At 38.7% G+C, this 25,966-nt stretch overlaps 1 protein-coding gene across 1 annotated transcript in view; it reads right to left on the bottom strand.

Annotated features, from left to right (window-relative positions):
* The window catches only part of SH3GL2 (SH3 domain containing GRB2 like 2, endophilin A1), a 209,567-nt gene that overhangs the window by 38,787 nt on the left and 144,814 nt on the right, over window positions 1-25,966 (bottom strand). The window contains exon 2 of the mRNA XM_080819732.1: window positions 6,346-6,414. Coding sequence (XP_080675858.1) covers window positions 6,346-6,414 — 69 coding nt within the window. The remainder of the gene's footprint in view (window positions 1-6,345; window positions 6,415-25,966) is intronic.

The following is a 25,966-nucleotide window of genomic DNA, read 5'->3' as shown; positions in this document are numbered from 1 at the left end:
TTTTGATCAGAGTGTTAAATAAAATTCGCTTGAAATCCACTTCTGAAAACAGCTTCATCCAATATAATCATTTGTGTATTGTGTTATCAAGACGTACCTCAAACAGGGAACAGGTGATTAGCAAATTCATCCACAGGGATCTTGCTCTTGATTTTACGGTGACAGATAGCACTTGATAAAGAACATAATAGAGACCACCCAGTGTTACATCTAATCCAACGCCTTCATGTTTTGAATGTGCAAGTTCAAACCTAGAGAAGGCAAATGAACTGTCTGGTGTCACACATACACTATGGCTATGAGGGGAAGAAAAGTAGTTCAAAGGCCATGGGTCAGAGGTTTTCTAAGAAAGACCGCTGAAGGAGCTAAACAGTCCAAGGGCCATCTGCAGGTGGGAGGCTGACCAGATTCTAACTTCTCTCCATCTCTGTCCTTGGTAATAACGTCTAGGAGTCTTTTTGCTAAACTCTACTGTGTCAGTCATGGACAGGCTGAGGGCTATTACCCTGTGAGTACCCTGAGTGTGCCTCATTAGGTACTTGCCAGGAAGCTATTTATATACTTAAACTGGCAATGTCCAAGCACATATTCTCTTATTAATAGGTCTGATATAATTAATATGAACAAAGATTTCCACTTAAATAATTTACCCTAACTTGCAAGAGTTCATTCCCATTTGAGAACAGCAGTTAGGCTCTGAACTTAGAACATACAGCTCATGATTTCCGCAATGCCCAAATTTTCCCATTACTTGAAAATAAATTTTGATGCATCCTAAATCACAACCCCCATTGCTGTGAGCTGCTGAGACGCCATTTCTGTAACTAGCCTTGTCTGGACAGGTGTAGGGTGCCACTGGCAAAGGCTGTCTAGAGGTGAAACTGTAAATATATACAAAAATAGGTATGTTTTCAGGACATAAAATTTCAATGTAAGTTTTTGTTTTTTTTTTCTGAAGGTAAAAGCATAGACATATCTCCTTCTGGTCTTTTTTCAGTTTTCTCAATACCAGGATTTTAGCAACTGTCATACTTTGGAGTCAGGAGGTTCTTCCTCCACTCTCCAGTCTTGTAATCTGAACTTTGAGTAGAGAGAAAAATAGCTCTCTTAACCCGGTCTACTCATTAGACCCTTTTTCCTCAAGAATTGGGGCCACTGGGCCAAATCTGGGCCACTAGTTGTTTTTATATTTTAAAAAATAGTTGGAAAATTTCAAATTAAAACTCCTATTTCATTGCACATAGTAATTACAGGAGATTCAAATTTCTGTGTCTTCTGATTGGAACACAGTGATGCTCCTTCCTTTCAGGTCATCAGTAGTTGCTGTTCCTCTTCAGCAGGAGTGAGAAGTTACAGCAGAGGCCACAGAGGCCCTCTGACCCTCAAAGCCTGCTACGCTTACAGAAAGAGTCTGCCAATCCCTTGCTAAGGCTTTATTTTTTACCAATGTGTGTCACACTGAACCTATGGGTGCTGATCATTTCACCAGCTGCTTCAGCCTCTAGAGACAAGACACAAGAGAACCCAGAGGCACTGGAATGGCTAGAATGGAGCTTTTGTTCTGAGACATCTGAATATTATCTTTTCCATGAGTGGAAAAGTGCTCATTGCATCCTGAACCTAGGTGACAGCACACATGAACTACACAGCATTCTTTGTGGAGCACCAAGAGGATTAAAGGTAGGACTTTATACCAGCATATACCTCAACAGCCCAGATGCTGTCACAGGGACACAGTAGCAGAGTTTAAGAAAAAACAGGTATCTGAAAATGGAGGACAGTTTTTGGGTTTGGTGGTGAATCATAAATAGATGAATTAAACATCCACTTGGACATGGGGTAACTCAGAGTGGTCTCACAAAAAGAAATGTTAATGTGTCCTATGAAACACTAAAATCTTTTCAAATTCTTCATTTTTCCATAACTGAAGAAAATGAACCTATTAAAAATGTACACACATCCACTTGAAGTAATGAGAACCCTGAATGAGACACCTAATTAAACAAGTCACAGAGACATAGTGAAACAGCTCCCTGGGAAAGTTTGTCTGGCAGTAAGATATACACTGGCCCAATAAGGATGTTTTAATAGTTCCCTACTGACTTGGAAGAATTAACGTACCTGATCCCAAATTGCTCTGTGTATAGCAGTTATCTGGTATTCAGAAAGCCTGATTAATAGTGTGTTGAAAAATAAAAATAAACAAGGCATTAGGCCGAAATTTCCCCAGTGTATTTTTTTTTTTTTTTGCTAATCTTCTTAGGCATTACCTTTAATGAATATTAGCGTGGAAGTATATTGTAACCACATCACTGAGAGGAAACTTGACTTCCCCTGAATTTCAGGATCAGCAGAAAGATGTCTTTAAAGCTCATCTTGTCTGGGGCTCTCACCCACCTTACGAGTCTATGCCAGTGAGTGAGGGTCTTAGTACAGTCAATCCCACCTTCTGTTTCACCACCTAATCCATGAAGACATGTATGGGCATGCCAGACACCCACAGGTGCACTCAGATAGGTGGTACTCTAAGCCTGCTGGCTGGGACTTTATACCTTTCTCCTTTATTTGAGATAAACCACCAGAATTCAAAGAAGTGGTATTATTAAAAATGTGATATTATTAGTAACAAATTACTTGCCACAAAACTCAAAAAAGATGATGACTGGTGTGTCTCATGCCACTGTCACACTGTGGTTTTAGCCACTGTTTAAACATGGGCAGTGATAGGGAATTCAGTCATAGCCATGGCTTTTTTTTTAAAGCAGCTCTGACAGTCAAAAGTTCTTTCTTACACTGAGCCTAACTCTCTGTCTCTAGAGTTTCTACTCATTAATTCTATTTTTACCATTTGGAGCTGGATAGAAAGATGTACTCAATGACTAATTAAATGTATGAAGATAATGACCACGGACATTCTCCTATCAGCCTTTTCCCCACAATCCACTCTGCAAATAACCCACTGTTCCTCACTCTCATATGGAATGGCATTCTTCCCATTCTTTCCCAACATCCCACACGCTTATCTTAAAACTTGAGGCTACCCTTCAGAAGAATTCCATTCTCGCTGAAATGGTACATAGCCACATTTCCAACCCTAGGACCTCTTCTGGCTTCAACAAAAGGGATTTCCCAGGACACTTTTCAGGCTGCAAAAAGAGGTACTACATCCCATGGTTTGGACTTCTGTATTACCCACACATGCAGAGGGAAAAGAATATTGCAGGCTTTACCTCAGATATCCTCTTCTTTAGAAAACTTCCACCTGTCTTTCTTCCATGAAATCAACCTGTCTTTCATGGAAATCCTCCACAGGACATCAAGCACCATGTCCTGTAAGCCACGTGATTTATGTGCCCATTTCTTCCACCAAAACTGGAAACCCCTTGAAGGCAGGCCTGTGACTTAATCATCTTCATATTCCTGGTACCCAGCACAACAATTCGCACATGGAGGACACATTTACAGATATCCCACATGAATGTATAATGATCACACACACATGCACATGGCTACACACACACAGAGAACTGCCGCAACAGATGAAAATTTGAGAAGGAGTTAGAGATCCCTCAAATTCTAGAACTTCCTCTTGACAAAAAATCTGTAGTTTCTCAATAAACAAATCTTACACAATGTCTACACCACAGTAAGAAATTTAGTCTGTACTTAACAAATCTTGTAAGCAACAGATGCCATTTAAAACTAACATAAAAAATTCTATGCAAGGCACTTAAGAGGAGGAAAGAAATGGCTAGGGGCAGGCTCCTGCAGAGACAACGGAGCTGCAGGATTCTACCCAGTCAGTTCTGGGAGCTGTGAGGGCTAAAAGACACAGGTGGGATTTTACTGCATCTCTGCAGGAGAGGCGTTGGGGTGGCTGATTAGAGAAACAACCTCTAGGAATACCCAATTCTCTCTCCCAGTAGTGTTGCTTGATGCAAACCTCTAATTTACTTCATTTTGTTGTCTAATTGCACCTCTAAGAACACAACTGAACAAAAAGGTCTCTCTACACCAAATGCCTGATGATCAGAAAACTGACTGTGGATAGGTGATTCTTTTGTAGGCTTGGGAACACTGAGCTAAAATGTTTTTGTGAGTAATCAACAAATTAACAGGACAGAAAAGATTTTGGATTCCAAATCCAAGACACAGTCTTTCCAATTACTACAAAAATCTTTACCTTTAATGCAAATTCAGCATGGGTAGAGATTGTAAAATTTGCACAGAGGCACAGATAAGACAAAAAAGATGTGTATACTGAAATGAAATAAAAGAATCTCCACATTGTTCTGAAATGTAGATCTCTCAATTTACTATGTATAAACCCAAATACAAAACCATAGGTGTGTTCCTTAATCAGAAGTTTGTTTGATTTTTTAAATTCCAAGAATTTATTTTTTGAAACAAAAACTCCAGAAGCCAATTATTTTCTAGGAAATAGGAGAAATAAATCTTACCGTCAGAACCAGAGGAATACTTTTGGATCTTAACCTGAAGTAAAACATTTAAAAGATCCTCTTTCAATTAGTTTGCAAGACTGTCATGGATTCAAAGGTTTAATTAGTAGCTCAGTGACAAATTCTACTCCATTCTCTTAATTTTCTATTCTTTTTAGTTTCCTCTAAAAAATGGAAAATTTGGGGCATCTGGGTGGCTCAGTTGTTAAGTGTCTGCCTTTGGTTCAGGTCAGGATCCCAAGGTCCTGGGATCGAACCTTGCATCGGGCTCCCTGCTCAGTGGGAAGCCTGCTTCTCCCTCTCCCATTCCCCCGGTTTGTGTTTCCTCTCTCGCTGTGTCTTCCTCTGTCAAATAAATAAATAAAATCTTTTTAAAAAATGGAAAAACTGTCTTCACTTAGTCAGTGAGCTACCTACCTTATTATCTGTAGTCCTGGCAGATGTTGAAAGCTGAACTCAAATTCTGACTTCTTGTTCTAAATTCCTAAATGCCTGACTAATCTGTCATTAACAACATGGCAATGGGGAGGCATGCTATAAATTCCCTCCTTAGGGAAGAGGGAGGATTCAAAGGCTAAGGGGATCAAGAAATAATGGGTGGAGACAGAGGTTAGTGCAAATTAGCAGACCCACAAGCTGCTCCTTATGAGGCATAAGGAATTCAAATATTACAGGGAGCGGAGGAGGGAAGTCACTCTAGGCAAGTGAGTCAGTGTCTGATCTCAGATGCTGCAGAAGATGGATGGGTAAAATACCATTTTCAGAACTATGAAGAGCAGAGGCTACTCGCTTTGGTTAAAGATCAGGTGGTACTTAGAACTGTCCAGAGATGAGAAATAAGGAGCAATGCAGACTTTAATAACCCCACTGGGGGCAAACAGCTGTCAGGCATTAGGTGTAAGAATCTGGCTGCCCAGGCTTTTGGTTGGACTCTTGTATTAAATCTCCTCTCTCATGGGTACCTATGCTCTCAGGGCGGTCCACGTCGAGAACTTAGCCCGGATGACCAATTAGGTAAAAACTACACAGCCTCATTTCACAAGACCCTCGTCCCTTGGTGACTCTTTTTTTTTCCCCCCAGGAACTCAAATGTGACCTGTTTTTTCTTGCTGTTTCTTCTACCAGAAACATATGAGTCTCTAATAACTCTTACTCACCCTCCACATCATCATTGGAATAGCAGGAAGGCTTTCTACAATCACCCTGTGTGAGTGTGCCTCCTCTGTTTCAAGTTTTTCCAGCACCATATTTTGTTACACTAGCCACACTGGTCAGCATTTGCCCAAAGTCACCTTCCCCTCTAGACTATGAACTTGAGGCAGTCAGGAACCTTGTTTATCAGTTCACTACTGTATCCTACATGCTTGGCTTATAGGAGGCACAAAACAAGAATTTGTTGAATTCATCAATGAACTCAAAAGAAAAAAAAAAAAAACTGAAAAAGACAAGGCACAAAGTACCTAGCAATTTTCTTTGTTTGGCTCTTCACACAAACATCTGAACACTGCCCTATCATTCCCCAAGCCAGGCAATGATTAAGACTCTCCCCAGACACTTGGGACACTATTCCCTGCCTTCCCTGATTTCCTTCCCACCTCACCCCTGATTCAAACATAACTTCATGTTATCCCTGTTTGGGAAAGTAATGATAAGATCCACCAGGAAATTATGATATTTCTCCTTTGCAGAGGCTTTGTTCTCAGGGGTAGTGCAAAGGGAAGACTGGATACTTTGCATCTTCTTTTTTAAAATAGACACTAAAAGGAGAGTATCTTTTAAAATAACAAAATGCATTTTCAGGTACCAGAGGAGAGCATTTCCCCTTCCCCTCTCAGTATGTTAGACAACTACACATCAAAGGGAGCTCTGAGTGGTGAAAACTTACCCGCTCCATTTCTTTGAAGTCATCATCTAGCTTGGTTCCTTCAGCTCCTCCAACCTTCTCACTCACTTTCTAAAGAAAACAAACAAAAAGGAGAATAATAAAGTTTCTTTTTAAAATTTGGTTAGAAGTTTCAAGCCCTTTCAGAAACATCATCTAATATAATCTCACAACCACTCTCTGACACAGGTGGGCAGTTCCATTTTCATAGGAGGAAACTGTGGCTCAGGTTTAAACAACCTGCCAAAGACCAAGCACTCAGTAGGTACTGAAGCAAGAGTTTGAACTTATTTATTCTGTTTTCCAACCCCAGTGGTCTTTATTATGTGCATCATTATATAACTACCTAATCACTAATAGTTTCCTTTTGAAAGTTCTGAAGGACAACAGCATCATACAATTATTATTTCCCTCTGATAAGGGATCTGAAGGTATGAAATTGCTAATTCTTCAACCTATTTCTCAATCGGCTATTGAACAGATAATCACAAGCAACCATCAAGCTGGTAAGAAAAAAATCAGCCCAGCTGATCCTCAGATAAAAGGACTTGATTAGCAATCTTATAAAGCATCCTGTAGCTGTCCATATCCTTATAAACATGAGATAAACCATATGGAAAGAAGTTGAGGGTATTTCTTTGCTACCCAATCAATTCCCATTATGATCCATTTTATATTCATCAATTCACATATGCAAATGATCATTTTCTACATGTAGAATTTATGTTCATTAAAAAGTTAAATGTCCTATTCTGTTCTGAAATAAAGATTTAAATTAAATCTGATAAAAATGTATGAATTGATCACAAGAAAAATACCTTGGTTTCATCAAAGGCAGGGATATTAAATGCTAATGACATGAGATCTTCTCTTAAAATACATTAATTATAAAGGTAGTCAGATGCTTTTCACTAGGATGTCACAGTATCGGATAAAGTTATCACACACACATATTGAAGTATGATTTTTCATTTCCTTCAATAACCACTGGACTGAAGGACTCTATAGGTAAGGCCACCACCAAGTCCAGACCGCTCAGTGACAACATGGGTCATCCCAGTAAGTTTATTCTATCTCCATCTAAAGGAGTCCTCGGAGACATGGCTCTGTCTCCTGGCAATGGGAGCTCTGACATTCTCTTGTTGGGGGCTTTCATGTATTCCTTACCCTCTCTCACTCTCTCCACTCCTGCTTTCTGCCATCAGGAAAAACTTCAAAGGAGACCACTACTGGAAAAACTGAGAGTATGAATTCTATTATCACTTTGGCCCTGTATACCAGATGCTGCCCATTTTACTCCAGCAGCAGTAACAGAAGAAATGTGCTAGAAGAAATGTGCTGCGATGAAAGACCACAGCAGAGATAGACTCCTCTGCTCTTTGCCAGATGCACAGAGTGGTTATGAAAATTAAATAGTATAGGATAAGAACCCATGCTTGAACCCATGAGATAGGCAGTAAATCCTAGTTCCCTTCACTTACCAATAGAGTATATATCTGCTTATGGTATCCTGGTTTCCCTATCAGTTCTCTTTTTTTAACTGTTGTGTCAAATCCTGAGAAGAATCTAGCAATTTTCATTAATATAATAAAACCTTGGATACATAAAGGTCAATTATTAAAAGTGTAACACTAATAAAAACAGTATTAACATCTTCATTTGTATAGCTGATACATTTTCACTTGCAATTTATCATTTAATAGGTGTATCAGAAGAACTATGTAGAGCACTTATTATTCCCAAGTTGCAGATGTGAAAACTGAGGGTTGCAAAAGTTAAACTGCCTGTCCAAGTTAGTGATATTTAGATAGGATGAGGTGGAACGAAGACCTGGATGCAGTTTTTCCAAGCTAAACCTTAGGCTTCTTTGCAGCTCTAGCCTTGGGGGGGGGGGGGGGGGGGTGCTGTCCATGGTGCTGGCCTTCTCTGCCTGAAGTTCCGTTAGAGTTTCTGCCTTAACCCTTGATCCTTCACATCAGCCTCTCACTTAACCTGTGTCCTGAATGATGCTAGTTATCAACTATTTCAGCAGTCTGTACAGACTCAGGATTTGCCTGGCATCAGTAGCACCTATTGTAAAGCCTGACTATAATATGGAACAGAAGTCAGCTTCTTTGCCTATTTCTTCAAGATTTTTACCAAACCAGCAATGAGAGTAAGGAAGGCCCTAGAATTCAATTTAGAATCTCCTAGTGGGATCCAAGTGCCAGTGATTTGACCTGCATATTTGGGATTGAGTTATAGAAAATCAGAAACAGAAGGAGCCTTATAGGTTATTAATATCAACTTCTGCTATCACCAAACAAATTTTTATGTGATTTTTACAGATTCAATGCCTTTCATTTTGCTCAGCTGATGACAGTTCTAGCTCATATTTCAGCCTCTTTTGTGTCTTATTATTCTTGAAATACATGGTTTTCATTTAAATTTGGACTGGGAAACTCTAATGTAGTGAGTCTTACAAAAACCAAGAAATATTTACTACACAACTTCCAATCAACTGTCTCTCAGTTCTAGCTGACTGTCTCCAATGCCAGGGAACCCACTATATCCCAACATCCCATTTTAGTAAAAAATAGAACCTCCTGTGATCTATGAAGGAGACATTTAATTTTTATTTACAAAATTATCACCAAAAATAGATGAGTAATGTTTCTATTTATAGTAATATTAGAGAATCCTGGTAACCTTGTGTTAACTACATTTTTATCATTTCTGGGGAATAAAATGTGGTCCTCATCAAAAGCACAAAGCCTGTACCACACTTTCAATCCCAAATTGTTCAACTGGGAACGATTTTAATTTCCCTCCTTTTTGCACTTAAAAACAGGATAACATCACAATAACTGGCTCATTATATCAAACAGAATACCAAATGGAATCACAATGGCCATTAGTAATTCAGAACTAGCCTATAACTCACACCAAGGCCAACATATTAGTCTACTGGCTTTACATATTTGGTTTAAGTTAATTAGTGTGGGTGGGTGGATGTGGGGGGGGGGGTTAAAAAAAAGAGAAAGTTTGAGAGATAATAGGCTCTTTCTCCTTTCTACAAAACTTGACCTTTGAGCTGCTCTGAGAGAAACAGTTCACCAAACATATTAATGAGGCTAACAGTTAGATACTGGTACTGATCTGATTGGTTGGTTGATATAAAAATTTCTTATCTAATTAGATTCTTGGGGGAAAAAACAAAATTCAAAATGACATCTACATTGTTCTTGAGGCTATTATTTTTTCAGGTCATAAAGGATCTAAATATATCAAGACATTGAATTAAACAGTGGGCTACATAACACTGACTCATTCCTTAGGAGTACAGCAAAGATTTTTCCCTCCTGATCTTTAAATGTCATTACTAAAACTTCTATCTTTTTATGAATAAGGGTCAAGGTGAGGAATATAGGCTCCCTGATTCTATCCGGCCAAAAATGAGTTGTTTTCCTTACTTAATACATTTATTTAAAAATAGTTTTGCCCTACTATTTTCCCATGAGATAGTTCCTAAAACCAAGATTTCATAGTACTGAATATTTTCAGATGCTGTTTAATATACTTTGGCTAATATGCTCGCCACTTGAAAAAATGATCACCTACATATTTTTAATTGATCACCTATTTACATGAACATCAGCAAAAGGTATTTGGATTACACAAAACAGTACAAATAAGCCAATATACTCCCTGTACCACCCAAACTGAAACAAAAAATCCAAATTATTAAAAAACAACTCTGTTCAAAACTCTGATTGTACATACTTAACACAATATTGAGAGCTTTGGCTTCTAATCATATCTACTATTATACCCTGCATATACTCTGTATTCCAATCAAATCAACAATTTCTCCTTCTTCTATCTTACTCTTCATTGTATTCCTCACAACAGGTACTTGGTTAAGATTTGTGGAACTGAACTACAATGTCCTTTTGTAAATATTAATGTTAGGTTGATGAGAGAAAACACAAAGTGGTGCAAATAAGACTGATCACCTCGCTGTAGGAACGTCTTTCAAAAGGAACAACTTCCCAAAAAAGAAAAAAAAAAATAAGACAATCAAATCACGTTTTAAATTAAAAGTATTAATTCTGAGTCTGCAGTAGCATTGTCTCATGCTGTTTTTCTCCATACACCAAAAAAGAAAAATGTCAAAGGGAACCAGTAACAAAAGACAGCTTAAATAAATGACCACTGTTCACAGCCCAGAGAATGCTGCACTGCTTTCCAAAAATGACTCATCCTCCCCCGCATTAACTGGCATCTCTGGGAAAAAGACACTACCTCCTCTAGTTACAGCTCTGATTTTTCCCTGCATTGCATTTCATTTACTGAACAGTGAAGACCAAAATACCATGTTTCTGACTACCTTTACAGAGGTCTCCTTGAAAATCACATCAGTGAAATTGAGTAGACTTGCTATGAAATTCACTCATGCAAAGTGGTTTACCTCTTACTTCTCTGTTTTTGTTTAGCTCTATCTCTTATTATACATCATACAAAGCTAGGTTTCTTTACCGTCCACCAAAATGTGCCGGTATTTATTCCCACGTCTTATAACTGGACCTCTTTCCTTTTTCTATTTTTTCACTCCTACTGATTATCTAACATGCTTACCCAGACCTCACCTTCTAGATCATCCTGACTGATCCCCCCAGCTGGAAGTTATTAGACTTCATTTGAATTCTTAGCGCATTATCTGTTGGGTTACCTGGAACTAGCCACTTCATGAATAAAATTGCTGAGATCTTTGCTCCTCTGAATTTTAAGATGCTAAAGACAGGAATCATATCTCATGCATTTTAAATGTCTAAGGCTGTAGTACCTAACAAAGTAGACATTCAATTATCAGTCAAAAAAATGATCTCAACGAATTATTCTAAGGCCAAAAATCATACATAAATTAAAGGAAGACCCTTAACTATGGGTTAGCACTTGTTTTGTATCTCCTTTCCCAGAGTTTAATCTTTTCTCTAAAGTATAATACCTTTTGCTCTATCAGTAACAGGCAAAAATTTAGGAAATTCAACAATCTATGCTGTATATTTTATTTATAGCCAAGGTTAAAGAAATTTCTCTTTCATTATAACCATTCAACATTTACCCACCAAATTCCTTTTAGGACAATTATAATTAGTATTAATAATATATATTCTTCTCATTAATCCTGACTCTAAGTATGTATGTATTTTAGTTTACATGCATATCACATATGTGTGTATAAATACACAGATAGGCAAACATGTTTGTGTTTGTTTATATATATGTATCATACATATATGATACACACACATATATGTGTGTATATACACACACACATATGACCCCACACATGAAAGAAAGTAAATATAAAGCGTTTTCCAAGTGTTTTTTAAAAAAATAAAAAAATAATTCATGAAGTGCTGCACTGTGTTTACTCATATTAAAACAATTACTTTAACATTCCATAAGTTGATCATACCTAGTTTTTTCAAAGCAGAAAGAAGGACGGTATTCATACACTATCCTGCCCATCTGCACTATGGAACAGCACACAAAATTTAATATACATAACATGGAATCTCACTGACAAGTAAGTCAAGGAGAGCCACGTGAATTAAGATTTTAGAACAAATTGGATTTAGAGTAAAAAGACGTGAATTTGGCCCTGACAATGATACCCAACAGCTGTGTGAAAGAGAAGATGCATAACTTCTCAGTGCCTCAATTTCCTCACTTAAGAAATGAAAAACAACATCGAACACTGGATTTTTTAAAGAATTAAATTGGACTGTACATATAAAGAGCTCATTCTAAACTATCAAAAATCATTATTAAAATAAGGGCTTCTTATGTCCTAACAAGTGGTCTTATACACATGAAAGTCAGAATTTTAAGTTGGTTTCTTATATTTGGCCAAAAAAAAATGCTAAGTAATTTAAATGCATTAAAGAACATTACTTAATGCACAAGTTCTTTAAAAAGAAATTATGATAACTACCTCTGTGAAACACAGTACTGTTTTCCCAGTACTTGTAGAAAGGCATCACTTATGATAATAAATAAAAGAAGCCCATATTCTAATTCTCCATGGACGTTCTTTAATCATTAAGAAGGTACCAAAAATTAAAAATTCTAATAGCTTGATGACATATCAAACATTCAGAAGGAAACAGGGGAGTCAAAATTACAGCAGTGCTTCCTTGGTATTTGGCTAAATACAAGTAGATCTTGTTTTTCCAGATGGTGGTATTCCCATGTTTGAAAGGCAGGGTGGATTCATTTCATGGAATATAAGTTTCACACCAGTTTTTCTCAGCTGTCATTAAGTTGGAATGCTTAAATGCCATGGTGTTTTGAAAGTGGATTTCAAAAATATATGTATTTATTTTTTCCCAACCAGTAACTTCCATTTTCTTAGAGAATGATTAAAGGCATTTTTATCTCCCTAAATTGGGCTAATTCTACTCCTTACTCTCAAGTAGAATTTGCATATTGAAGAGTGGAAAGTGGAAAGATTCCTTTTCCATGATATAAAAACTTGTGACTCCCCTTTCCCCCCAAGAATTCAATAGTATGAAAACTGATTTTCTTTAAATATCTGGAGCTAAAAACTTTGAAATGTGCTTGGGCGGGCTAAGCACTTCACCCTTTTCCCAGCTTTCAATCTCTCCCTATCTTGTTTCTGGTCAAATACTATATAGAAAAAGCAGTAACTGATTTGCACCATGTTATAACTATTTCTGGTGTGATTCACTGGAGTTAAAAGGAATAACTTTCTAAGACCCATTTCCCCAAAGTGAGAATTTCCAGTAGACTATGTAGCTGATTACTTATGTACCCAACTCAAAGGGATTATTGACGTATCAGGCAGAACTTCAGTCCCTCCCCAGAAAGACAGTTTATATTATCACCCATAGTTTCATTTGCAAATGGTCCTATTTTTATCTTCTAGAAAATTTTTTAAAAGTATGAAAAAAGCACAGAATAAAAGACAACCAGCATTTCTCTATTTTTCAACTTCTCAAATCAGCCAACACCTTATCAGATTAAAGATCATTTAGGAGGGAGGCTCGTCAGAGGGAAAGAATACTTCCATAAAGTTTCCCATCTCTGACAATAGAATAAAAATTTATACATTTTCACAGTCCACTGCAATAAGTCACTGAAATTGAACAAAATAAAAAAGGACAGTGTGTGCTAAAAATAGACTTGGGGCCAGAATTATGTCATGTGGTATTTTTAAAATTCTACTTAAAGCTTAGCCATAAATTCTCTTGAGAGAAAAAGAGAACTCACAAAGAGAAATAAAAGGTACCAGTAATTTATTTGAGGTTTCAGTCCTGGTTAATGAATGATGTAGAACCTAATGTCTGATGACTCAGTTGATAAGGTAAGGTGGAGTAGCCCTAGGCTTCCACTTGTGAAGAGAAACTGCTGAAAAGTCATTTTCTGTTTTGTGAAATGAAACCACAAACTCGCTGAGCCTCTGTTTCCTCATTCACAAAATGGGGCAGGCACAAGGTGTGCTCAGATAACCAGGAGGGTTCTAAGACCCCTTACAATTAAAAATTTGATGTCTTTTCTGTGATGGTTAATTTGATTGTCAATTTCACTAAACTATAGTGCGCAGTTTTTCAGTCAAACACTCATCTACGTATTGCTGTGAGGTTATTCTACAGATGTGGTTAACACCTACAACCAGTTGACTTTAAGTAAAGGAGACTATCCTTGATAATGTAGGTGAACCTCATCCAATCAACTGAAGCTCTTTAGAACAAAGCAGAGGTTACCCTGAGAAAGAAGAAATTCTGTCTACATATCTCATTGGCTCTTTTTCTCTGGAGAACACTAAAAGACACAATTTCTACCAGCTAGAATGCTACTTATATTACATCAAATGTGGATAATAAATCAGGAAAAGGAAGAAAACAGAAAATACCACGCAAAGTGTTTGAAAAGAAAATGCGATGGTATCCAATCAGGGTTACTTCAATGCAAATCTCATTCTGACAAAAACAAAAATAAAAACAAATCATCTTTACATTAATTCATCAAATGAAATGAGTGCAACAGAACTCAGTTTGAATGCCTACTATGTACCAGGGATTTTTGCTAGCACTGGAGCTTTCCTACGCAAATAAGACATAGCATATGCTCTCTGAAAACTTACAGTTTGGTGGGATATATGGATATATAAACAAATCATTTCAATATAATGGGTTTATATGTGTGTGTGTATGTGTGTATATATACATACATACATATATATATATATATATATTTTTTTTTTTTCTTAAGTAGAATACCAGGGCACCTGGATGGCTCAATCAGTTGAACATCTGACTCTTGGTTTCGGCTGAGGTTGTGATCTCATGGGTGGCAGACTTGAGCCCTGTGTTGGGCTCTGTGCTCAGTGGGGAGTCTGCCTGAGAGTCCCTCTGTCCCTCCCCCTGCTTGTGATCTCTTTCTCTCAAATAAATAAATCTTAAAAAAAAAAAAAAAAAAAAAAACAAGAAAAGAAAAGAAAGACAGACTACCATCAGAGTCTAGGATGGTCAGTTTGGCCTTAGCTGGCTAAGAAGACAAGATGGAGGAAAACTTCTGACAGCTGATCCCTGAGCTGATTCTCAAATGGGTGTGCGACGGAAGAGTAGACATGGAAAACAGGCAGAAACTTTCTCCTGTAGAAGTGACCACGTGACAAAAAGCCAACAAACATAAACATAGTATTTGCAGGAAAGTACACGAGATATCAGAATATAAAGCAGGAAATGGCAAGAACTGAAGCAGTAGGACAAAGAAGAGATCAAGTCGTAGTGGGGCTCTTAGCCACACCAAAGACCTTAGTTTTGTTCTGAGTGTTGGTGAATTTATGTAGCTGTTCAAGCACCACTAGAATCCCATTTTAAATAGTCCTATCACTCCATGTGCCCATTTTCAGTCAATCCTCACAGCCACCTTTAGGCAAACACTGATCTGTTTTTCATCTCCATAACTTTACCTTTTTTATAAATGTCATATAAATGGAATCATACAATAGGTAGTTTTAAATATCTGGCTTCTTTCACTTAGCACACCTATTTGAGTTGTTCTCTGTATCAGTAGTTCAGCTCCTTTTTATAGCTGAGTAGTATTCCACTGCTTGGTTTTACCACAATTTCTTTATCCATTCCTCTGTTGTGAACATTTGAATTGCTTCCAGTTTGGGGTTATTATGAATAGTGCTGCTATTAATATTTGCATACATATCTCTGTGGAGATTTTTTTTTTTCATTTATTTTGAGTAGAAACCTTGGAGTGGAATCACTGCACTGGGTCTAGTGATAAACGTATATTTAACATTTTAAAAAACTGCCAAAATATTTTCCAAAGTGATTTACCATAAGACCTTAGCTCAGCATTGATGGAAAGCCATTAGCAGCTTTTAAGCTGAGGAATGACATAGCTAAATTAATTTTGAAATCACTGGATTACAAAGTGAAGACTGACTTGGGAAAAAAGGTGATTGGAGACAAAGACACCAGTCAGAATACTACTACAATCCTACAATCATCCAGGTGGAAATGGGGGGTTGAACCAAGAACTCTGGGAGTAAGGTTGGACTCAGTAAATATTTAGGGTATAAAGAAAGCAAGAATTTGTGACTAATTTGATATAAGAGAGAAGCAGAGAACTCTAGGATGACTCCTAGGTCTCAGACTCTCTGCAAATGGATGGATGAACACAAATGAACAGAACTCGGGTACAGATTCACGGGGTTTGAAGTTCAAGTAAAATATGTCCAGCAGGCAACTGGATATATGAGTTTGAGCCTGTAGGGAGAGGTCAGGACAAGAGAGAGATATGTGGAATCAGCACTTTATATTTGATTTGTAAAACCAGCAAACCAGCAGATGAGATTACTCAGGTAGAACACGCACCGGGAAGAAGTTATAGGTCAAGAAGGAAACCCTGAGTAACACCAATAATTAAGGGCTAGCAGGTAGAGAAACCAACAAAAAGGACCATGAAAAAAAAAAGTCAGAAACTGGTTGGAGAATCTGGAAAGAGAAAGATCAAAGAAACCAAGGAATTAGTTTCTTAAATGAGTGTAAGCAAACCAGGAGGATGGAAGCAGAGAGTGGGGTAGTGATTAGAACAGTCATTCCAAGAACCATTAGACTTTCAGAGTCTGATAGCTCTGCAACCATGCAAACTGCTAGTTATGTGATTTGGGTTTGTGCAATGGGCTCAAAGGTAAAACACATGTGATCCAAAGGATACCAGGGATCAGACAACAGGAACTACATCCTCTTAATTTTGTGTCTAGTATTTCTTCCATCTTACTTTATGCCTATAGAAATATCATTTGGAGGCACAGGAAATGCTCATGCAAAGCAGAGAGGCTGACAGTTGCTGAGTCCCAGCTGTGGGGCAGAGCCAGAAGCTCCAAAGAACTCCATTTTCATCACTGTGTCTGGACACATCCCAGGGACCTACTTCACGTTGTCCCCACATCCCAGGGACATACCTTAGCTTTGCAGAGAGAAAACATCAGGGACAACCTGCAAGCCAAGGGGGATCTGATGACCTGGGAGAGATTTCCTACAAGTACTTCACACATCAATATAATCAGCTCTCCATATAGCATTTTATGTCATCAAATGTGGCAGCCAAGCTCTATTCTGAGGAAAATGCTCTTCCCTTCCTAAACCAAAGGAAGTTAGCACCATGCTCCATAACAGCAACAACAAATCATAAGCTTAACCTTAAATAACAATAGGGAAAAGTTACAAAGAGACTCCAGAGACGGTCATGGAAGTGGTTCAATGAAGAGATACCAGACCCACTATTTTATACGGAAAATCACTGATCTACTAACAAAGGAATTAAACTGGCAACAAAGAAGAACCACACGAGACAGAAAGATGGATCTCTGTCTGACACATCAAGTTGATAATTCCCATATGCAGAAATTCCATCATCTGAACCTAAAGCTTAATAAGCACCTTAGTGACAGGACAGATATATAGATAGAGATTTCATTTATGATGCTGGACAGAACTTCCTCAATACTAATCAGCCCAGCCCCATCCATGAAGGCTGTGCACTGATGGCTGCACGCATCTGCTTCTACGCTCAGCTGCAAGGTCTGCTGCCTGTTCTGCTGCCAGCTCTCTGGAGACGCACAGCGCACAGGCTCCATGCTCAAGTCAGAAGAGCTGTGGGGGAGGCTCCCCCCATCACACACATTCCTGCTCTGCCTTTTTACCCACAATCTCTAGTATCAGAACGTCCTGGGTCCTCTGTTCTTGCAGGTACACCTAACAGGAAAGGCAGCGACAATAGCTGGAGCATCTCTTCAGAGTAATGTCACTGCATCCCCACCCCCGTCACCTAAGAGTTAACATGATTCCTTTTTCCCAATATGCTTTCAAGTTGTGGAAAGAAACTACTGACTTGACTGTCCCATTTCCTACTGCCTCAACCCACTATGTACAGATAGTCGTATTTCATACTCTTTTATAATTACATATATGTATGGCATATACATACATATATGTATGTATTTATATTTATCTATATAGCACTTGATAAGCAAAAGGAAAACACTTGGCTTTTCTACAGGTTTACAGTTGCTCAAAGTTGTGCATTAATTTGGGGATAGGCTCTAAACACTAGGCATTCCAAACTAACACTAATGGTTTCCTTTTCTTTCAAGTTTCAGCCCAGTGCTTTTCAGTCACATGGGAGACTTGCTCTTAAATGAGATGACTGCTTGCTGAGGTCTAATAAAAGTATGCCAAAAAGTAAAATGGAAAGGCCACAGGCTAGAATATTCTCTTTTTAATTCTGCTGAAGCTTAGTAATGTGCTGATGGCAGCACCTCCTGGTGAGCAGCAGGTGGTGAGTTCAGGGACCCTCAGAAGCTGTTCTCTTATTTGTTCACATTGGACATGAGAGGAAGGGACAGAGGGATATTTAGAAGGGACAGACTATCAAGAGGAGGCTGGGTACCTGGGGGGAAGGTAAAGCCAAGTGGATACTAACAAGGGAGCCCAGTGTCTGTTTGAAGTCTCTTGTCCTTATCGTGCGGGAGGCAGGGAGAAAAAGAATGAGTTAAAAATTTAAATTTATTGCAATGTCATTTATATGCTACATAGTTTACTTACTTACAGTATACAATTAAGTGATTTTTAAATGTATTTGTAGAGTTGTATGATCACTATAATCTAATTTTTTAAGTTTGATTATGCCAAAAAGAAACCCTGTACCCATTAGCATCACTCCCTGGGCTCCTCCGCCAATTTCATTCCATGTCCCATCTCTTGATAAGCATTACTCAAATTTCTGCCTCTGCAGATTTATCTATTTTGGACATTTTACTGAAATGAAATCATGTAATTATGTAGTCTTGTGTCTGGCTTCTTTCACTTAGCACAGTGTTTGCAAGGTTCTCCCATGTTGCAGCACGTGTCAGTAGTTCATTCCTTTTTACCGGTGAATACCATCCCACTGTACAGAGGCATAAAGCTACCTCATAGGGCAGTCATGGAGATCACAGTAACTGACAAAGGGCTTTGTCCACTTCACCAATGCAAAGGGTCCATGTCATTGAAGTATAAGTACCACTGAGAGTACTTCCCTAAGAGCCACAAGGTGATATCAGATGGAATTTCATGGACATGGTGACAGCAAGGCAGAGGTTTCCAGAAGACTTCCACCTAGGATGAACTTGTGGTGGAAAGAAGAAACATGAACACATTCCAAAATACAGGCCAGTTAAAGGTCTGAAGGCCAATTCCATATATGGCATTGTTCTAGAGGAGGCTCTTTAAGAGCAAAAGGGTATACCCATGGATGCTTGTTACTAAAGATGAATTTATAATTTACATTTCTGAATGTAATGCTACACTGAGAATACATTTTTCAGAAGTGACCTCTTCTTGGCAAATCAACTCATTTTACCAAAGTTCTGTGCTATATTGGTTCACAGAGTTAGCAAGAATGTAAGTAGGAGAAAATGAAAAGAAAATGAACAAATTCAGAAGCCTATAGAGTATAGTTTGCTTTTTATGGCAAAATGAGGAATTCCAATTATGACTTTGGATGAGGGCTGGAGGGAAGGGGAAGTCTGGTCACCCACCAGGACAGAATCACTACAGGAGGAAACCTGGAGTGCCGAAGGGAATACACCATCTCATAGGTCCTTCTGTGTGCTAGAAAACAGGGAAGGGCAGGGATGGGAACCCTGAGGATGTGGGGTCAAGATGAAGAGACATGCTAGGGTCAGACAGCCAGTCAGTACCAGAGACAGGACTGAAACCCAGGTCCCAATTCCTGGACCCAGTACAACCTGTTCTCCAGGAAAGAGTCCACTTGGGTTGGCTGTAATCAATAGAAGGCTGCAGCATCAGAGGACACTTTAACATGCAAAAATATTTTAAAACATCAAACTTGTTTTCAATAACTTTATATGGCTAAAAATGCTCACTAAAATTTTCTTGGTCACAAGAATTTTTTAAAATCAATTCAGTTTTCCTGCCCTTCAATTATAAACCCAACTGTACTCTCCCATGTAAAGACGTCCAAACCCCTCAGGGCTCCCACAGTCCCTGGGCCTCACTCTAGCCAGCACTTGTAAGACTGCATTTTGTACCACTGTCATCTAGTTGAATGTTTCTCCAGCTCTTCAGAGTTCTAGAAGGCGTGATTTCAGTCTTCTTCATCTCTATTTCACAGTGCCTAACGCACGCCTGGCACATAGCTGGTCTGCAACGTAGGAGCAGAGAAGGCGGTGGAAAATTTGCGCACCAGCCTCTACACTCATCTGGTCTGCTTATTTTTTTCCTTTAACTTCCTTTTTCTAGTCAATTCTATTTGCTGATATTCCTGTGAATAATTGCCTTGTCATTGCCTTGTCTTCTTCCCCCTCTGCCAGTGACAAAGCTTGAAGGCAAAGGTAGATACAGAAAACAGGGTCATCAGCGGGTAGCTGTGGACACATTCTCTAACAGTACTATCTTAAACAGGGGTGTTTTTTTGTTCGTTTTTATGTTGGCATGACTATTGATAAAAGTCTAATGAAAAGAAGTTAGAGAAAGCAGAGTAAAAACAAGAGCTGGCCTACTCAACACCCACTTAAAACAGGGTGATGGGCTTTAAGGAGGACACATGTGGTGATGAGCACTGGGTGTTATATGCAATCAATGAATCACTGTACTCTACATCTGAAACCAGTGATGTATTATACAGTGGCTTACTGAACATAATAATAATAATAATAATAATAATAAAGACAAATGATAAAGGCAAGAAAAAAAAACAACAACATTAGAAATCAGACAAAGGCAGCCTTTTATGTGCTTGCTTTCCACCATGGCTGGCATAAGAGCATTTGGCTACTTTCTAATATCTGTCATTTATTCATTTGAAAAATATTTATTGGATGTCTTTTATGTGTCAGGCACTGAAGATACAGTGAGGGGATGTGCAAAGGCCCTGAGGAATATTGGGATAAGGTTAGCTCTTCCAAGAGGCCGGCAGGAATAAAGGTTGGAGAGGGAAGGAGAAAGCATCCAAGATGAAGCTAGAGATGCCAGCCGGATCCACACCCTGCAGACCCTTTTGAACTAAATGAAGGCCTTCATCCTTAAAGCAATAGGGGCGAAACATGAGAGGATTTATGATTTTATAGCATCACACCTGATATACTTTCCACAAAGTCACTCAGTCACATGAGAGCTTGGCATCACAAAGGATGTGACTTTGGGAAGAGGTCTGATTCCTGCTGTCAGGGCTCTACAACATTTTGCTTTCATTTGCAGGACCACAGAATCGTGACTGTCACAAGTCCGGCGTGCACAAGAGAACATACGGCTTCTCTCTGGAAGGAGTCCTGCATGCATCAAGTCCCAAATTTGCTAATGAAAACATCCTGTTCTCTAAGTAGGCTAGAGAAAAAAAAAACATAGATCTTTGTTTGTTGCTGTTCTTTTGTTTGGGTTTTCATTCCCCTCCCTACACAGCAGTGAAAACCCACATCAGGACTTAATTTTCTGAAACCCAGAAGAAATGTTCAATGAATTATTTTATAGTTTCCTACAAACCATGTTGCTCTTGAGTGAATTACCATCTACTCTTACATAATATTTCCTAACTTAGAGTATGTATCAGCCTGTCATTTAAAGCTTAGGAGAATATCTTTAGCAAAGCAGAAGGTCTTAGATTACCACACGACTGCTCGAGGAAAAAGTTATATTGTGAAGTACAAAAAAAAAAAGAAAGAAAAAGAAATGGAAAGAAAGTATCTTGCAATTTAATTACTATGGTACATCTTCTCTACTAGTTAAATCCAGGCACCTCTCCTTTATTCTTATAATGAATTAATTTCACTCAAATAGGTATGACAAACATGCCTAGATACACACTGGATTTTAAGGATCCCAAGGAACAGGATCCCAAAGAAAAATTAAAAGTCAAAGAGGAAGACTAGTTTCACAGAGCAATCAAGCACCTTATTTCAAACTCCAAAATGTAAACATCTAAATAAAAGGCACTTTGCCTTTAAAAAGCTAGCATTTTTTGCCCTATTTGTTATGAACACTTTTAAATATATAAAATTTAACAAATACAATTTAAACTCCTTTTATGTCTGTGCCCCCCAGGATATTGCTGCTCTTCCCAATGACAGTTTGGTTCTTCTATGGCCCAAGCATCTGTCTTTATTTGGAGATCTCCAAAGCAGCAGCTGGGACACAGATAAAGGGGCAGTGGTCCCACCAAGCAGAGATGGGGAGTGGGAAGGGGCAGAGAAAGGCAAGGCCAAAGGTGTGTTCTGAGCAGGAGCTTAGTAATGTGGCTTGATCATGTAGTACCCCTGTGAGGGGCCATGCAGAATACCTCTCAGTATTGTCCCCTGGAGGAACAGGAAGGAAGCTCAGGCAATCCTATGACTCATGTTCCCATCCGTTGAAGGCCGCCCGCAGGTGCTTTAACAGATATGTCAGGCAACACACAGGAAAAGCAGAAAATTCTAAGACTGACAAGAAAGTTCTAGGGCACAAAGGCTGGAGGTGGGATACTGAATCTGTCCGCCCAGGCTAGGCTGAGGTGATGTGACTCTCTTCACACAGAGCATATGTATAACAGGAGCCAGTAAAAGTTTAAGGAAAGTAGAAAGTAAAAATAGCACTTGAAAGTCATTGCTACAGCCTGTCTCCCCCCACCAAAAAATTCATGTTGAAACCCTAACCCCACTATGTGGTCAGTGTTAGAAGGTGGGGCCTCGGGGAGGTGATAAGATCATGAGGATGGAGCCCTCATGAATAGGGTTGGTGCCCTTTTTAAAAGAAACACCCAAGAGCTACTTTGCCCCTTCTACCACACAGGGACACAGTAAGAACATGAGTTCTATAAACTAGAAATAAAATCCTCACTAGACACCAAATCTTGGGCTTCCAGCCTCCAGAACTATAGGAAATAAATTTTGGCTGTGTATAAACCCACCAGTCTATGGCATTTTGTTATAGCCACTCAATGTGCTAAGGAAATCAGATATATTCTATGACATATTCTCTAATTAAAACATTCTTCTTTTATATAGCAAATTGTCTTTCAGAATTCAAAGCTTCCCTTGGAGGTCTGACCTGCAACGGAGAAAAGTCATAATCAGATTGTCCTCCCTCCCTCCCTTTTTTGTATTTACAAAACTTTGAAAATATAAAAATTATTCTCAGCTTGTGAGTTGTTCAAACACAGGCTATGGTCAGATTTGGCCCACAAGCCACAGTTTGCTGACACGTGTAGTGTAGTATCCACTAACAATATAAAGACATCTTTTCTTTTTTTTTTTTTTGCCATTTATAAATGGTATCTTACTGACCATATCCTTCCATATTTCCTTACACATGAAACTTATACAATATGCTGTATGTAAACCATTTGCGTTAACTGCTGTATTATGTTCTACTGCAAGAATATATAAAAAATTTGTTTACACATTTCCTTAGAGATGTGTATTTGGGTTGTTTTACTTTTTTCAATATTACAAACAATGCAGCAATAAGCCTCCCTCTGTGAGTGCCTCCTGCTACACCAGCAAGAGTTTTCTTTAAGATAAATGCCTCAAAGTAAAATTACTGTGTCATAAAGTATGTGAGTATGTGAATCTTCAACTTTGGTTACTTTCCAAAGCAGTTGTATCAATTTAGAGTCCCACCTGCAGTGTAGTGAAATTCCCATTTCTCCACATCTTCCTCAATATTGTTTGACAGATTTCTTAATTTTTGTAAGTCTGATGGTTATTAATTTATATCACATCATTGTTTTAATTACCATATTTCTGATTACTAGAGAAGTTACCTCTCCTTTCACACTAACTGATCATCTGTGATTCTTTTTCTAAAAAATGTATATCATGCCCCAATTTTTTTTTCTTGTGGGTTTGGCTCTATTATGGGGTTCTCTTTTCTTATACATGTTATGTCGTGGTTCCTCATACCCCTTTTATTTTTAAAAGTTCTGGCTGGCTGTTACTGGAGTGGATCAAGAGAGTCTAAACCTACTTCCACACCCAGCAAGTCCCAAAGTACTGAAATCCCCATTACATGTATCACTCCCTTTGGGTAAATATAAACATATCACTTGAAAAGTATGGTATCCATCCATTCACGCATCCACTCACTCATTTGCAGACATTTATTGAGTATCTGTTATGAAGTGGCATTCCAGTACTAACAGGGAACATAAAGATATAAAAAGGCATAAAATAATGAGCATATTCAACTACAATGAAGGATTAGTCATCAGATGAACTAAATGTCATTTAACATGGAGTACAGCCTTGAAAATTTTTAAAAGAGAGCATGTGATGAGAGGTCTACTCTGGGTGGATATGGTCAAGAACATGGGGATTCCCTCTCTTCCCAGCAGCTAATCTAGGAAAACAGCTTCAGGTGACAGGGGCTGGCTGCCAGTGCCTCTCATTCCTCCACCCCCAACCCCCAACCTGCCCCACTGCAGAAACACAGAGCTGGGTGGGGGCTGCTAAGACAGTTACATCTCCCCTCCCCACCTCAGCTCACATTTGTAAGACAGGGCTCTGCTTCAAGAGCAACAAGTTGAGAATAATGGGGCCCCAATTTCCACAATTCTAGCTCACTCTAGAATATAGAGATTGCCCACTGAGAGAAGCAAGCTAGAAGACCAGGGACCACCCAGAGCCTGCTTGTAGAGAAGGCTGCCCCTCTGGGGGAAGCAGGCTACTGCCTCTGCCCCACAGATATCCTGCTCTGGAGAAGAGGCAGGCCCTAATGACAGAGGGCTCTACCACACTGTCTAAAGAGTCTGAATTTATTCATGCCTAAGGACACTATCAAAAACAATGGAGATTCTGATGGCAAGCAGTTAATTACATGGGGGCTAATAGCGTCATAATATTAGTAGAACAAAATGAACCAGCCATAAATTCCATAGAGAGTGCCTGAGAGACATCCAAGTAGAGTGCTCTTGAGATCACACACACCCCTGAGGGGCCAGAAGGTCAAGAACACATCCTAGGCTGCACCCCCTCAAGAGTAACCATAGTGGGATATAGAGTAGACATAAAAAAAAAATTCCCCAGCTTATACCAGTGAGTGTGGAAGTCTTACCGACTGAAGGGGCTAAAGCCAACACTGGCTGAGTAATAAATCATTCTAACCTAGAAGGAAGTCAGGGAGTCCAATGTAATAAAAGTACATTCATCCCTCATGGTCTTTTCCAGCTCAGCACACATTCAGGAGAGACTGAGGGAAGTCCTCTGAACTACCAGACTTAAAGCAGGAGGAAACTGTGAATTCCCTGAACTGTGAGAGCAGTGTACAAGCCATACACACACTCAAATGGTGAACACAGATTAAACACAAACTTTGATCAATAAATGATGTATGTAGGGATGCCTGGTTTGCTCAGCATGCAACTCTTGATCTTGGGGCAGGAGTTCAAGACCCACACTGTGCATGAACCCTACTTAAAATAACTAAATAATTAAATAGATAGACTGTTGTATGTCAACCCAAGGAAAACCCCTAGAAAGACAGGTTAAAGATGAAAACAGGGGGAACAAATCTGAGCAGGTAAGTCATATACATAATGTGGAGAAAATACACTTCACAAAATTAGTTCAACCAAATCACTAAATGGATAAACAAGTTACCAAACAAGGAACTTCACCCAGTTTTCTCCAAAGGGGTCGGGGGGAGTCAGTATTTAGAGATATTATATTACCTAAAATGCAATTTTCAACAAAAAATTACGAGACATGCAAAAACAAAAACAGAGGAACAGAAAAGTATGATCCATTCACAAAGAGGGAAAAAACAGGCAACAAAAGCTTACAGGGGCCCAGAAGTTGGAATTATAGAGACTTGAAAGCAGCTTTTATAAATATATTTGAAAAATTAAAGGAAACCATACTTACAAAGTGAAGGAAGCTATGGTGGCAATGTCTCATCAAATAGAGAATATCAGTAAAAAGATAGAAATTATGGAAAAGAACAAAATGGACATTCTGGAGTTAAAAAAAAGCAGTAATTGAAATGAAGAATTCACAAGAGTGGCTACGTAGTAGATTGAAGTGGCAGAAGGAGCAATCCGCTGACATGGTATAACAGATGAAGAG

This window comes from Martes martes, assembly GCF_963455335.1.
Source record: "Martes martes genome assembly, chromosome: 12".
NCBI lineage: Eukaryota > Metazoa > Chordata > Mammalia > Carnivora > Mustelidae > Martes > Martes martes.
The sequence above is the reverse complement of the archived record's forward strand: the minus strand, read 5'-3'. Positions and strand labels throughout refer to the sequence as shown.